At 37.9% G+C, this 16,577-nt stretch overlaps 1 protein-coding gene across 1 annotated transcript; it reads right to left on the minus strand.

Annotated features, from left to right (window-relative positions):
• Positions 1-10,402: 10,402 nt before the first annotated feature.
• gja10b (gap junction protein alpha 10 b) lies at positions 10,403-15,984 on the minus strand. Its single transcript, XM_047388667.1, has 4 exons — positions 15,751-15,984; positions 15,176-15,356; positions 12,679-14,124; positions 10,403-10,735 (listed from the first exon to the last, which is right to left on the minus strand). Exons 3-4 carry the CDS (start codon positions 14,101-14,103, stop codon positions 10,697-10,699), a joined length of 1,464 nt encoding a protein of 487 aa, XP_047244623.1. The 5' UTR covers positions 14,104-14,124; positions 15,176-15,356; positions 15,751-15,984; the 3' UTR covers positions 10,403-10,696.
• Positions 15,985-16,577: the final 593 nt, after the last annotated feature.

Below are 16,577 nucleotides of genomic sequence, written 5' to 3' on the forward strand. Positions count from 1 at the left end.
ATGTGAAAGACCAACACAAAGTGGTATACAATTGTGAAGTGTAACGGAAATTATACATTTTCTTTTTTTTTTTATAAAACACTGAAAAGGGCATTGTGCAAAAGTATTCAGATCTCCTGAGTTAATACTTTTTGCAGCCACATTTTGTTGCAATTACAGCTTCAAGTCTAGTCTCTATAAGCTTTCCACATGTAGTGAATGAAAACTTTGGCCATTCTTCTTTGCAAAACAGTTTAAACTAAAACTTTATGAACAGCAGTTTTCAGATCTTGCCACAAATTCTTGATTGGGTTTAGGTCTGGACTTTGACTGGGCCATTCTAACACATGAATATGTTTTGTTTTAAACCATTCCATTGTAGCCCTGGCTTTATGTTTAGGATCAGAGAGCACAGAGCAGCTGTTTTAGTACTGAGATTAGATTACACACAGGTGGACTCTATTTAGTCATTAGCAATCATCAGGCAACTTCTGAAGGCAATTGGTTGCACTCAGAGTAAAGGGGGCTGAATACTTTTGCACACCACACTTAAACACGTAAAAAATGTTTAATTTCCGTTCCACTTCACAATTATATACCACTTTGTGTTAGTCTTTCTCATAAAATTCCAATAAAATATATTTATGCTTGTGGTTGTAATGTGACAATATGTGGAAAAGTTCAAGGGGTATGAATACTTTTACAGGCCTTTAGAATATTATTTGTTTGGATAATAAATTCATAATAGCATTCATGGAGAAATATTTAATTGATTACTGTGAAATGCATCTGGAATCAGAAAGTGCTAGAATTCAGGAAGAGAATGCATGCGTTACAACTTGGCAAAATATTCTACTGTTCGGTTCTACGGTTAAAAGAATATCATTGCTTTATTATATCAAAATATTACATTATTGGTAGATATATTTTGTGTTATTGGCCACTATTACCTAATGGGTTGCTACACATTATTTCACTGAATTGTAAAATGAGTAAAGTCATCAGACAAATGGCTTCAGTTGCTCATTAGCTCAGTGATGCTTGTATGAATTTAACCTTTTTGGTACCTTGTTGTAGATGAAAGGAGAAACAGATATTTGAACTCTTTTTGCTGTATAACCATGCAGTTCCATTATCAGTACACCAACAATAAGCCCTTTCCTGGACCTTCCTCTACCAAAATAAAAGTATTTCCCTGTAATAATGTGTAGGTACCATAGTGACAGTTGTTTTATATAGAAACATTGTATAAAACTGAAAAACTAATAAGCAAATTATGATTTTTTTTCTTTCGCTTAACTGTCATCACTGATGAGAAACCTACAACATTCCAATCTGAAATTCCTACTGCAAGATTTGTCCAACTTGGAAATTGTGAGTTGCACCTACGAATGGAGCACAGCATAATTTGGGAGAAATTCTTGCAACGAAGGGACTCACATTTTGGAGCCTTTCAATCAATTTAAAATGAAATAATCATGATAGATTTAGCATGCTGTGTGCCTTGTAGACCTAAAAATACCCACAGGGTTTTATCAACCTATAAAAATCTTTAGTACAGATCCAGTTGTCGCTGATATGATGTATAGAGATGTTGAATTTTAGCACCTGAACTTCTCTTGTGCTTTATCACAGATGCCACAACATAGGTGCTGCTAACAAGAGATTTGGCAGCAACTTTGGAGAAAGATCGGATTCAATTCTGCATGCATTAGTGTAAACGTCTCATGTGACTGTGTGTGAAAACAGTTAGTTGGTCTCTCTCTACCTCTGTCTACCTCTCTTAGTCCCACTCTGTCTCGCTCTGTTTCCTCTATCTCAGTGGCCCTTTTCGTCACAAGAATTCAAACTCAGGAAAAAGAATCCTTTGAATGTTCAACCTAATTCATTGAAAATGAGATCAGAGCTTCTGTACAATAGGAAGTTACAATGCAGTGAGACTGTAAAATGTTCATATGCAAAAACAAAAAAAATGTTTTCAAGCGTCTCCTATTTGTATTTCTGTACAGGTGAACTTTGTACAGCCTGTAACTGAGAACATTCCTTCTATGCCTTCCACAGCACTGAATTGAAAGGAGAAAAAGGTGGTTAGATGGCTTTTTTATTTCCCACTCATCAGCAATACCATTGTATTTGGATGTTGTAACAGTGATTTTTCAAGTGCTTGCTTGGCAGATGTGTATATAGTATGGAGCATGATGACTGTAACAGTGATTTCTCTATGTTTAGAGGCGTAGACATTTCTTGTTTTTCTCTTGGGTTATATCAAGCACCTTTTTGCTAAGGGGAAACTTTTGCTTTGCTGTTTCCTGTCCTGCCTAATGAATACTTTCCATCATGGTGGGTGTTCCCATACTCAGGAAATCAGCTCAATACACAAGTAAACAAACACATACAGACACACAGCATGCATCCAAACACAAATAATCATCCCTTGCATGTTTAGAAATTACACATTCAATATTCTTCTTTATGTGTGGCTCAGGCCAGCCCCTCTTCACCTTTCACTTCTTTTTAAATGTGAAGAACTTCTCCTCGTGTTATTTCTCCCTACACTGATAAGGAGACTTTGTTTCATAGCAGTATTTAAAGATGCTATTTGTGCAACTTTTCACAAACACTTTTTTGTTGCTATTGACTTTTTCAAATTCATGCAAGAAAGAAAAAAATGAATGAATGAATTTAGGCACTTTGTTTCCAGCCCCAAGCACTCAGAGCCTTTCACTTCAATTAGGGTGTTTGTCTTTATTTTCTTCTAGGTCTGAAACTGGAGCACTTAAATTGGCCCTGCAAGAGAAAATGTTTTGATATGATTAATAAGCTTACAGGAGAAATGTTTATGAAGATTTAGAAACATCTAAAAGAAGCTAACATTTTAGTATATGGTTATTCACCACCTTCTTTTGTATTTCTTTAGTAATTAATTCCTGATTAATTTGACATGGAAACGGTATATGTGTTGTCCAAATGAGTGAGTAACAATCATATAAGGTGGTAAGTTGTTTTCCTTGACTGTGTTTGAACATCCCTCTCTGTGATGTGCATGCATGCTGCCTAGACCTATAAGCCTAGTTAGTTGGTCAAGCTTGTTTTGCCTTGTAAGCTCTCTTTTCTTTTAAATTATTTTTCTTCTAACTGTATTAAACCTCACAAGAGGCAAGCGGGGTTGAAGTCAGCATGGAGCTTCCTGGCTTTTCTTTACTCTTTAAAGTCCCAATCCTAGTGGTACTACATGTTGGCAGAACTGAGCTGAGGATCACATTTGTTATCACTTTTGTTCTGCTGGACTTTTCATCTAAGATTTAAATAACTATTGAACTTAGCAATTTTAACCGTCAAAGCTAGTCTTTAAAGTCTGCCTCCATCTCTATCCCTGGCATCCTCCTCTGTCACTCTAACCCTCCTTCACTATATCAATGAACACTCTATTTGCTCTTCATCTTTTGCTCCTCTCTGGAAGCTCCACATTCAGCATCTGTTGTCCAGTAAATGCCCTCTACTTCCTTTGGACATGTTCCTGAGCCTTGCCTCTCCAATTTTGATTCCAGATTGCTCGACCTGAGCTGTCCCTCTGATATATTCATTCCTAATCCTGTTCATATTGGTCACACACAGTGAAAAACGTGACCACATTCAGCTGACTCTATTTCCATCTCTTGTCCCCATCTTAGTCCCACCATCTACGTTTTCCTAACGCATAAGATAAATCAATTCTTTATGTCTAACTAATCCTGTGAGGTGATCTTGTGTTTGCGAAACACATCAGTCTGGAAACTTTGGTTTTCACTTATAAATGTTTTTGTTGCGTCTGAAAGAGGAAATTAACTAAAATCACAACCATCAAAAATCTGGTCTTTATAGAAACACAAGAAGCTCCTTTTAACATGCGTGGAATCAGAAGGAGATGTTAGTCTTCATGGTTGTCCATTATCCCCCTGCCATCTATGTTTCTTTCTTCTCTGACTTACCAGAAATGTAGGATTGGGACTTTAAACTTTGGATGAGATTTTTGGACGTTCTTCCTCCTGACGTTTGTTGATGTAAATTATAGAAGTACAGTTTATATTAAGATCTCATTGGGTGGGATTTTGTTTCTGTTTTACAGCAGAATACTGTCTCTTATATGTACTTTACTACCCGTTTGAATTTAAAGATTTAGGATCTATCCCTTTTTTAGAATACACACATGCCCATATTCATGTGATACACACACATACACAGTACAGATGTGTCAGCTGTAGTGATTCTGTATTTTTCCTTTAGTTTTCCTTTTGTTTTATCTGTGCTGTTTTCTTTCCCGAACATTGAAAAATAATCCTATGATGACATTTTAGATTCTAGGAAAAACTTACTAAAGTAAAACGATCTACTTCTGACGCTTTTCTGCAAGGTTAGGCCTAACGACAAATGGGAAAGCACATTGTCTTTTTTTTCTGGTAAAAGAGAATTGTTTAATGACATTTACATAACCAAAGTTTATCAGTGGCTCCTGAGATGTTTGTAACACTTCCACAGAAAACCCAGACCCCAATCTTACTGTATTTTGCTAATTCATCTGAATTTACCCATACAGTCCCACTGAACGTAGGTTTCAGAGGTTTAGTCTATACATTGGTCCAAACCTTTGCATCTGCTCACATGCTCCTTCTATGCTGAAAGGACCACCTTAAGCTTTAGGGCTATAATATATAAATTGTCATAAATTAATCTTAGAATATCTGGGTTTAAACCACAGAGTGAAAACAGTTTAATTTCTAAAGGTTTTATAGACAACAAACTGTCTTTCACCACTGGTGATTTACTGGTGTAAATTTGTTTTATCAAGTTTCAATCTGTACTCTGTATTGCATCAACAATACCAGTGACATGGACATACCAAAGCTGTCTTCATGCTCAAGTACAAGTAGATGTAAGTCATCAAAGTATGTTTTTTTTGTTATTTTAGTGAAACAAACCATAGTAATCTCAGGGTGGCGAGTTCTTAAACATGCTCTCAACATCCTCTGAAGCAGGCAGTATAAATTCCTTAAAGTCAAAGAGTTTGGGGCTGAATTGTTTTGATATTGGTCATAATGTTTGAGTATGTTATTTTCTGCAGGTGACATTGTTGCCATCAGAAATAAGTTCTAGATTTGCCCACTTGATGAATGTGGATGCTTGATATAATTTCTTTCTGTTTTTAATGTCCTATGACTGTGTGCAAGCAGCACAATATAATTTTTTTTTTTTTTGGTGGGGGGAAGTGGGTATCAGCAAATTAAATTTAGTTACTTTTAAACCAAAACTATGAGCTTAATGGTGCTGACAAGCTATGCAGAAGAAAAGCAGATGCAGATTTGATGAGAATTCTTCTTTATGTTAAATGATTTGCAAACCAATTGATTCTGATTGATTCTGAACGTACAAACAAATCTTTCAACTTTATTTCCCATAATACGAATGATTAGAAAGACATGTTGATATGGGTTAATCACCAGGTTGCTTTGTGCAGGTCAAACATTGTGACAACAGTATGATTTCTACGAACATTGCTGTAGCTTTGTAAAATGTACTTTCTCATATTTCTGTTTAAATTTGTTATGTTACATTTAAAGCATTTTGTGGCTGCTTCTCTGACACAAACACTGGCTTTTGCAACTCCGGGTTCTGAAAGAACATGAACAAAAACATGCCTTTTCACAGATTACTCAACTTCATTTTTAAAAAAAAAGAAAGAAAATGTTAAGATCACTGAGTAAAATCTAAATGTAATATGTTTACAGACAGGTGTCATGTCGTGTTTGATCAATTCTTTGCCATGTAAGAGTCTCTCAGTTCAGCTGAACAGGCTGTAAGAGAAGAATGAGTCTTCTTACTTTGTGTTTCATCCAACTTTCCGGATGGCTCAGTTACATGGATATAAGTGCACCTCCGATATTTGCCTTAGAACTTGCAGAGGCCATAGTTCACATTCAAGTGAAGTGAGTGTATGCAGGGGCCTGAGCCCCCTTCCCTGAGTAACCAGTGCAGACTTTTCTCACACTTATCTACCTGTGAAATCCTTCATACCTCTCATAACTGGTCAATGACTGTATCAGCAAACTGCATCAGGTGTTTTTCTACATGCTTTTACACAGATTAAATGGATTATTGTATTAGTAGATTTTGGTGCATCATTTTTAATGTAATAGCTCCTGAGCTTGTTGTTAAAGTTGGGTTTTTTTCTTATTTTTCTAGACAACTGTTTTGTGTTAATATTGTTCACTTGAAATAGCTGTTATTTGCTTATTCTCTACTAAGAGTTCTGACCTAAATTTTTAATGCTACATGACCCTAATTATTAAAGACTTAATAACCATTGTAAATACATTGTTGTGCAACCCCATTTTCATTCATTTCATTTGCTAGTGTTATATAAATGATTTTTTTTGTCTAGACACCATTTCTCTTTATGAAATAAAGAAACATGCATATCATGCTGTGTACATTTTGTTTATGTGAACTTCATCAAAATTGTGCACGCATGCACGTGCACACTATGGAAGTTGTGCTGGATGACAAAGAGGTTTTTTGGGAGTTTTCCCTGTTGTGATGGCAAACAAAATAGACCAACCTCTTCTGTTTTGAGATGTCTGTGGGAATAAAAGCTGTGTTAAAACGAATTAAGGAAATAAGAGCAAACAATATTGTTGCTTATGTCAACATTTCAAATGTTCACATGGCATGCCAGTGGCAATGGCATCATTGGGCTGTGAGGACAACGAGACACCTCACTGGCAAGTATGGAGCAAGAGCAGTTGTGTCAGGTCAGTGGTACCAGCTAGAAATAGTTGGACTCATCTCTATGCACAACTTGGGCCCTGGAACCCAACTCCTGGGGGGCAGGTGGACTCTCTCCTACACCGGAGTTGCCCAGGGAGAGAGACGTCAGGTGGGTGTGGGGATATTCACAAGCCTCCAAATGAGTCCCTCGATTTTTAAGTTTTCTCCAGTGAGCGAGAGAGTTCCCTTTTTGCAGCTTCAGGTTGCTAGATGGAAGGTTTCAACATACAAGCTGAAGGTTTAGATGAAGCTAATATTTTTGATAACTCAGGTAGCTCCACTGGATCAAAACAATCCAAACACAGATCAGTTTCTACATTTACCTCTAATTCTGTCTCACTTACTGAGGACAAGGTAATCATGTTCAGGAGTATGCCAATGATTTAATTTTTAATAGAATCAATTTTATTTAAAAAGAATCCCATAAAGTCATTACTGCTGAGAGGTTATCAATTCCCCAGACATTTGGACTAATTATCTGTTTTTTATTCTAAAATAAATGTTTCCAAAATATTTTTTCTGTAATTGTCTGATATGAGTTTACCTGGTGATGATTAAAAAAATGCATTAATCAATGTTCAGTAGTTATTGTAAATGAATCATGCAGCTGCAACAACTCTGACCAGATGCAGTTTGGTAAACATTTAAATGTAAAATAATGATTTAAACGTTTTCTGCTTATGGATCTAGTGCAACTTAAGTAATAATGAAAGGAATTAATCAACTGTATAACTCTAACGCTGGTCATCATCTATTATTTATCAGTAGAAACAAAGAAAATATTTATAAGGTAAGACTTAAAAGGAGTAAAGGAGTAATGCCGTCTGCTGGAATGAGGGTGTAGTGCAGTTTTTTTTACAACTTCCCCAATACATTATTTGGCTGATTAAATTAATGGTCCGTGGCCTTTCTGAGCAATGAAAATAGAATGTACACCATTCCCTGGGATTCCAATAACCCAGGTAAAAGATGTCCTGAGGCTTTGAATCCTGAGACTTTCGGTGGAAAAGGGCCTCTAGACTGTTGGCTGTGCTCAATACATCCGCAGATCTAATTTTGCTAGACACCTAGAAGAGTCCGACTTAATCTGAAAAAAATAGTCTACTGTTGTAAAAAAGACGTTTCACCAAGCTAGAACAGCATATTTTCCATCATTACTATAGGAATAATCCTTGGTTTACTTTTAGCACAGTTACCAAACTTACACAAAGTCATTGCTCTGTTGAGCCATCCATTCCCAATCCCTATTAGACCAAATCGCAACCAAATTATTTAAGGAAGTGTTCTCTTTGATTATCTCCCCCATTTTAGATATGATTAATCTATCAAATTAGTCAAACAAATTACTAAACAGATATTTGCCACAGACCTTTAAAGGTAGCTGTAATTAAATCTTCACTTTAGAAACCTTCAAATTGATCAAGATGACTTAATAAATTACACACCTATATCCAATCTTTTGTTCTTATCTAAGATTCTTGAAAAAATAGTTGCTATTCAGGCATGTGAGCATTTACACAGCAATGATCTGTTCGAAGAGTCAGGTTTCAGAACTCATTAACATATTCTCATGGCCTCAGTTAATGGGCTTGTGCTTGTACTTCTTCAGTTAGATCTTTGTGCTGTATCTGATACAGTTGATAACAATATTCTCTTAGAAAGGCTGGAACATTGCACACTCACACAGAAACACACTCTCTCACACACACACACAAATATGTCTTAATATAACCTTATGTCTCTCACCCCCTCTTACCCCCAGCCCTTTCTTAATTTTCTATCTTTTTCTCTGCTATATCTCTGCTTCTGGACTTTATATCAGGCAACCCAAAGCACTAACTATGATTTCACTTGGGTCTATCTGTTTCTGTGGTGACATGCGCTGTCCAACTTTAGCAGCACATGCACAACTATGGGTACACTAAGGTTTGTCACATGGAATGTGCATGGACGCGGCACCAGAGAGAAAAAGTAAAAAAAAATGTAATCAGCTTAAAAGACTACAGGCAGACGTCTTATTACAAGAGATTCATAAATCTGCCACAAGTGCAAATTATCTTAAATCACCTGAGTTTCCTAATTTGTTTTCTGCCTGCTATAATTCTAGGCAAAGGGGAGTAGCAATCTTAATTCACAAAAATGTTAACTTTACAGTATTAGACACAGTTACAGATCCAGGTACAGATTGGCCTAAATTAAGAATTAGACAGGCTGAGCACAACAGGGACTCAGCGCAGTTGGCTATCAAGTATCGTTAAACAGTACATGAGTGATTACGGACTATGCGATGCATGGCGATCTCTTCATCTTAATCACAGAGAATATACTTTCTTCTCACATGTCCATCGCTCTTATTCTCGTCTGGATTATTTCATAGTCAGCAGCTCGTTGTTGACTGACATTTCAGTCACTGAGATACACCGTATAGCTGCCAGCGATCATGCTCCTGTCTCCTTAACTCTACTAAATAAGAAAGAAAACCCACAAAGCAAAAACTGGTGGTTTAATACATCATTGCTTAAGGATGAAGATTTTATCAAATATTTTAAAGAAGAGTGGAGTTCATATTTGGAGTTTAATGACCTCCCGGGGTCATCAACATCTGTTCTCTGGGAGGCAGGGAAAGCAGTGATGAGATGTAAAATAATCTCATTCTCATCACATAAGAAGAAAAAAGAAAACAAACGTATTCAGGAATTAGAAGAAACCATTAAGCGGTTAGAAGCTTCCCAGGAAGAAGAAATGCTGAGCAAACTACATAAATCAAAACTAGAATTAAATTAACTTATTGACAAAAAACCCAATTCTTAGTGCAAAGACTTTGAATAGAAAACTTTGAAAATGGCTATAAATCAGGTAGCTTTTTACCTAACCAGCTGAAAATAAATAAAGAAAAAACAACTATATTTGCTGTTAAAGCCTTGACAGGGAAATACAGTTTATAATCTTGAAATAATAAACAGCACTTTCAGAGATTTCTACCAAGCTTTATTCTCACCATAGATAGACCTGTCAGATTATGACATTGATCAATTTCTGGATAAAGTAACACTTCCTAAATTATCAGATGATCAAGCGATGGCCCTGGATGTGCCGCTGACTTCAGCCGAAATCCAAGAAGCTCTCACAAGCATGCCCAATAAAAAGTGCTCCAGGCCCAGATGGGTTTCTACAAAGAATTCTGGAATATTTTGGCTCCAACATTCCACAGAATGTTGCAGGACTTCTGCAAAATATAAATTCTGCCAACATTACTCTGCTGTTAAAACCAGGAAAAGACCCAGTACCCAAGCTGTGTCATTAACTGCTGGATGTGTTACAACAGCGTCACTTCATAGTAAAAGAGTGCAGTTACTAGTATGGCCTGCCTGTAGCCCAGACCTGTCTCCTACTGAAATTGTGTGGCATATTTTGAAGTATAAAATACGACAGAGATCCCGGACTGTTGAGCAACTGAAATCTTGCATCAAGCAAGAATGGGGAAAGATTCTACCTACAAAGCTTCAACAACTGGTGACCTCAGTTCCCAAATGGCAATATCCCTTCTCAGCAGAAAGAACAAAATGATAAGAATAAGGAATATGTATGCATTGCACATGAAAAAATAAATCTGAAAATGTCATCATGTTTTAATTTAGAGAATTTTATTGTATTTTATTGTCACTGTCCGCAGTCTCTAATTACATTCTGCTGTCCGACATATTTTCAATGAGAGTTTTGGAGACTCACTTTATGTCCTGGCAGCCATGCGTGATTGACACAAATAAACCATTAAATGGATCCACTAACCTAAACAGTAAGTGCATGAGTAAATACAATCTGAAAATGACAATACTATAAATGAAGTGAAACATGACGTGTGTGTTTATGTCTACAGAAGTTCGCCGTGCCTCTAACCAAAGTGATCTTTTTCGGTTCACTTCTTCATGATTGAAGACAACTCCAGAATCATGCTCTGAAAGAAAAAGGAAAATTAGTGAGTAGTCCATTGTTTTCCACAAAGGAGGCATTGCTCTCAGATGGTATTCTGTTATGTGAACCATCCAGAATATATTGTCTTAAAATATTATTATTATACTTTTATGCTTGATTTTCTCTTAATATTGTCACTTGTTAGCAGGGGAGAAGAAATCCTTGTTTGCGCTATTTTTATAAGATATAGATTACTCTACAAAAGTCATGTCTTTTGTTTGTTTGTTGGTAAAGACATCTAATACAAAAAGCTATTTTATTTTAGATTTACTTATTTTTTTTCTCATATCATATCTGTAACTCTATTGATACATGCATGCTCAGTATATGGGATTGCTGCAAAGTCAATGCAAGCAACTCTCCACTGTCTCTACATGCTCATCCAGGAGGAGTAAATGCTGCAAGTCACCGACTCGATGCAATCTGCTGGGTTCCCTTAGATAGAAAAACCAATTTGAATAATAACCTGAATCCGACTGCATTGTTTAATAGTTAGGATTAATTGGTAATTGTAAAGTGTCTTAAAACGACATGTGTTGTGAATTGGTTCTATATAAATAAAACTAAAATTGAACTGAAATGAATTAAAGCTTGATAATGGTTACTGTACAATTTAAATTTTGTCAGCAAATTTTGAAGATGTGGAACAACAGGCAAGACCATAGCAGAGACATTTAGCCATAATGCACAGCTGCATATTTGGTAAAAACCAAGCACAGTCTTTTGGCACAAACACGGAGATGGAGGGTGGATGATTCTGGCTTTTTGTGCAGTAACAGGATTCAGGCTCCTTAGAGCCACTGAATCAACCATGAACTCATCTTTATATAAAAATATTTTAGAGTCCAATGTAAAGCCATTTGTCCAATACCTAAAACATGACAGGTCTGAGGTAATCAACAAGACAGTAAACCTAAACACAGCAGAATGCCCTTCACCTGAAATGCTTTGATTTATGAAATTGGGAATTAGGATGAGAGATGTAGTATTTATATACTCATTTTTTAGAATCATGGTGGAATTTATATGTGGGAGACAAGCTAATAGCTAACTAGCCCAGGGACTTTTCAAAAGGGAATATCCGTCATTCAAAACAACCGACTAGTTTAAATCTTTGCACACTTCTCTTGTGCACAAAAACACAGTTGTTAACTTGTCTCTCTTCTCAATACAGTTCCTAGAACTATCCTCTACTGTGTGCATGTGACAGCTGAACAAATCCTGACACTGATCAGCTTTGCCAGGAGGCTTTTAAAACTAATTTATCTTTTTTTTTTACAATCTGGCTCACACATGACTCACCTAGATCTCACCAGAAAAAGCATGTTTTCTTTAGCTTTGTGGTGAGGCATTTAAATTGTCTTGTGATTAGACTGGAGCAGGGAGCATCAACTGATCCTTGGCACAATATCTAAATACCTTCTGTATAAAATTACACATAGCAGCACAGTTTTAGAGAAACCCCTTGTACTGTTTGGAAGGTTTTATGTTTTTTATTTAGTGGCAGATATTTGCTTTTGGGCTGTTCATCTAAGGCTGTATTCTCATCATAGGATTTTGAGTAACGTTTTTCCTGCCCCAAAAAGCCTTTCTTTTAATCAGGAATATCATTTGTTAAACTTGTGTCATTAACAGAAGATTTCCTGATTTAAAAACCAGCCACAGGGTAACACCACAGAACGCAAAGTGGGCATCCCATTGTATTCCAGCAGAGAGCAGCTCAAGCCTCAGAATACTCTAACCCTGTCAAAGGCTGACATGTCTCTCTCTTGTGTTCGATTGAGTCTAATATTGAAATGTGCTTGATGGACATAGGAATGTTTTACAGTTATTAGTTTCATTGCATTAGTAAAAAATACCTTTTCAGCATTATATTAAACCTAATATGGGATGGTACAATGTTTACTAGCAGAAATGTGTTCTTACCATGGACATCCTTCTCCCAGAGGCCGGAGGAGGTGGGGTCATCCCTGGGCTTTCTCCCTGGCTGAAGTGCTGGGCCTCTGTGTCTGTTCCACTCTGAGAGGCACCACTATCAGATGGACTGGCAAGCTTGGCCTCCGACATTCCTCGGGACATAAAACTGCACTTCCTGGCTGTGGGATAGTGGTCACTCTCTGGAGAATCACTCATGTCGCTAAGCTCCTTGCAGACATTGACTTTGCTCTGCTTCCTCTGAGGGTTCCTCAGGGCAGCTGGGATCTCCATGTGGCTGGCCACTAGCGTTGTGCAAGGTTCTGTATAGTGAGGCTTGGCCCAACTATGAGGTCCATTTGACTCGTCACTGCTGAATGAGGGTTTCCTGTTTTCCAGAGTGTACCGCCGCTCCACAGCCCCTAGTTGCTGCAAACGCTGGATGTCACCATGGCTCGCCTGGTATGTCTGTGCAGGATGCTGCTGTGAAATGTCCATGCCCTCTGGATTCCTGCAAGCTGCATGAACCAAATTTTGAGGCAGAACATCTCTATGAGCATCCTTGTAAGGATCTGACACAACAGAACTGGCAATCTGTGTCAGTTGAATCAGCCTTTGTGGTGAGGAATTACTGAGAACACAAATTTGCTGCACTACAGAATTTTTCTTTGACCTGCAAACACTGTCATCATCTCCATATTTGTATCCATATAAGCTCTGCTTGATCTTCTTCACCCCCAGGTGGAAAATCTCCAGGAGGTTCAGGAACAAAGACACTCCAGCAATGACAAGCATGAAAACCATAAAAATATTTTTCTCTGTAGGTCTTGACACAAAACAGTCAACACTGTTGGGACAAGGCAGCCTCTCACATTTGTACAGAGGAGACAGTCCAATGCCATACAGAACACACTGACCAATGATGAAACCCACCTCCACCACAGATCTGGTCAAGATATGGAAAACATATGTGCGGAGCAAAGATCCTCTGAGTGGTGCTTTCCTCACTTTCTTCTGTTCATCTAGTTTCTTGAGCTCCCGCTCAATTCTCTTGTGGTCCTCCTGGTCAGCGTCTGTCCCCTCCAGCTCAGCCTTCAGACAGGCCTTCTTTTTGTGCCTCTGTTTTTCAAGGGTTCTCAAGCGGTAAAGCGCGTGGCCCATGTAGACCAATGAAGGAGAGGACACAAAGATGATCTGCAGGACCCAGTAACGTATAAGAGAGATAGGGAAAGCCTGGTCGTAGCAGACGTTCTTGCAGCCTGGCTGCTCTGTATTGCAGATGAACTCGCTTTGCTCATCATCCCAGACATCTTCAGCTGCAACACCAAGTACAAGCATCCGGAAAATAAAGAGGATGGTGAGCCAGATCTTCCCCACAATGGTAGAATGAATGTGGACCTCTTCTAAGACGCTGCCCAACAAGTTCCAATCCCCCATCTTCTCTCACATTGTTAGTAGCTGTTAGTGAATTAAGAAAATAATGTAGTTTGTAAGATTTTTATGTAAATGTTTTGAACATTAAATAAAAGCTGTACTTACAGGTCCTCTAGTGTTCTTGCTTTTTGTATTTTATCATAAAACTATAAAAAAAGATGAATTATCTGCAGCGGCATCAGGGCTCATTGGCCAGCCTTTGAAGACTGCTGAAATCCCACTGTGCACTTAGGCTGACACTGTTTCAATGCTGCTGCTAACTAGGACTCCAGTTTGAATCATTGATCCACCACATGAGCCTATAATACCCTGAGGTCAGTTTCACCCTGCCACACTTTTATCAGGACACTAAACTGGAAACAGTGTTGACCAAGGTATCAATACAAAGCTTTGACCAAAGCTTTCAGCTTTCCTTAATGATATTTCTGGGTAAATACAACAGGACCAAATACAAACTGTATTTTGTCCATTTCGTTGGATCTTGCATATCAGAAAGTTAAGTAATATGCCCCTTTTCTACTGGCTCTTTTTAGATGGTGTAGCTCCACTCCACTTGGCCTCGCTCCACTTGGCACAGAACCTGTTGTGTTTCCCCTGACCCATTGATGGCTGGAGCTACGGCTTGAAGCCCCGCTTCCAGCCGTTAGTAATGCACTGTGCCGCTATTAATGTTACTGTGTGACATTGTCACATTAAAGTAATCTGCGTAAACTGATAAAAAATGTATTAATAAATAGAAAAATACATAAAGACGATACATATAATGTTTGTGTACTTGTACATGCAAGAATGTCTTATATGTTTTTACACGTATAAAATTATCAACTGGGATAATTATCTGGACCACAGTCCAGCCAGAACTAATAAAATAAGGTTTAGGGGTTCTGATGTGAGTGCAGGGGGAGGTCATAAGAGGAAGAGTGGAGAGACTGGTAAACCCCCAAGGTTGCCTCAAGATGTGGAAATTTTGGGCTTTATGCAGACATTTTTGTCTCAGTCATGGCAAAAACAAGGACAAAGACTTTAAAGACCAAGAAAGTAAGTACTCGTACAGAAGAATCAGTAAGACACTCACAAAGTGGTCCTAGTGGAGAAGAGCCAGGCTGAAGGGAGGCAGTGGAGTTGGGCATTAGTCATGGAGTACCAGCAGCACCTGTGTACACAGGCTTCAGTCCTTGACACAGCCATCAAGGTTTTGACTACCATGTTTGGACCCTTTCTCTGTATCTTTCTCCCCATTCCTTCCTGTGTGAATACTGTAAATGAAGGTAGCTCTTTAAAAAAAAGAAGTTAATGCAAAAAGATCATGTATATTTAAATCAATTAACCCATATTTTGCTTGATCTTAGATTAAATTTGTACATTCATCAAAATGATACATGTCTAAAACACAGAAATTAAAAAGAAATGTTTTCCACCCTTTCATATAGGTGGATCCTGTATTATTTACAGTAGATCAAACAAAACTAGACTCACATCTGTTAAAATGCATATTTTCTGCAATGTTAAAATATGTAACCATGTTAGATCTTAAACAATATTCCATGTATAATATGACATGCTGTTCTATATGAATGAAAAACAAATAAATCTGTTGGGAGGAAAAGAATGAAAAAGCTGTCATAAATGTGAAAACATTTTAACTAATACCTCCTGATTCCATTTCAGTATTCAGTCTTCTCTGGTGAGACTCCATCACCATGAAACATCTTGACTTGGTAATATTTGTTCACTCTGTCCAGCAAAATCTCTTGTCCACTGCTTTCTTCAGGTTGACCCAGAGTTTCTGTTGAAATTTATTCTTTAATCTTGTATCAGCATTCCAAAAGGTTTTTGAATGAAGTCATTCTTATGTGGATTTATATGAATACTTGTAATACTTGTAATACTGTGTACATAAAGGGGTTGGACAATGAAACTGAAACACCTGTCATTTTAGTGTGGGAGGTTTCATGGCTAAATTGGACCAGCCTGGTAGCCAGTCTTCATTGATTGCACATTGCACCAGTAAGAGCAGAGTGTGAAGGTTCAATTAGCAGGGTAAGAGCACAGTTTTGCTCAAAATATTGAAATGCACACAACATTATGGGTGACATACCAGAGTTCAAAAGAGGACAAATTGTTGGTGCATGTCTTGCTGGCGCATCTGTGACCAAGACAGCAAGTCTTTGTGATGTATCAAGAGCCATGGTATCCAGGGTAATGTCAGCATACCACCAAGAAGGACGAACCACATCCAACAGGATTAACTGTGGACGCAAGAGGAAGCTGTCTGAAAGGGATGTTCGGGTGCTAACCTGGATTGTATTCAAAAAACATAAAATCACGGCTGCCCAAATCACGGCAGAATTAAATGTGCACCTCAACTCTCCTGTTTCCACCAGAACTGTCCGTCGGGAGCTCCACAGGGTCAATATACACGGCAGGGCTGCTACAGCCAAACCTTTGGTCACTCATGCCAATGCCAAACGTTGGTT

The sequence above is a fragment of the Girardinichthys multiradiatus genome, chromosome 15 (genome assembly GCF_021462225.1).
Source record: "Girardinichthys multiradiatus isolate DD_20200921_A chromosome 15, DD_fGirMul_XY1, whole genome shotgun sequence".
Classification (NCBI taxonomy): Eukaryota; Metazoa; Chordata; class Actinopteri; order Cyprinodontiformes; family Goodeidae; genus Girardinichthys; species Girardinichthys multiradiatus.

Coding starts and splice junctions, on each gene's coding strand:
- gja10b (XM_047388667.1), bottom strand. CDS start 14,103: ATGGGGGATTGGAACTTGTTGGGCAGCGTCTTAGAAGAGGTCCACATT. Junction 10,736..12,678: donor CTGGGAGAAGGATGTCCATG/GTAAGAACACAT, acceptor TTTTTCTTTCAG/AGCATGATTCTGGAGTTGTC.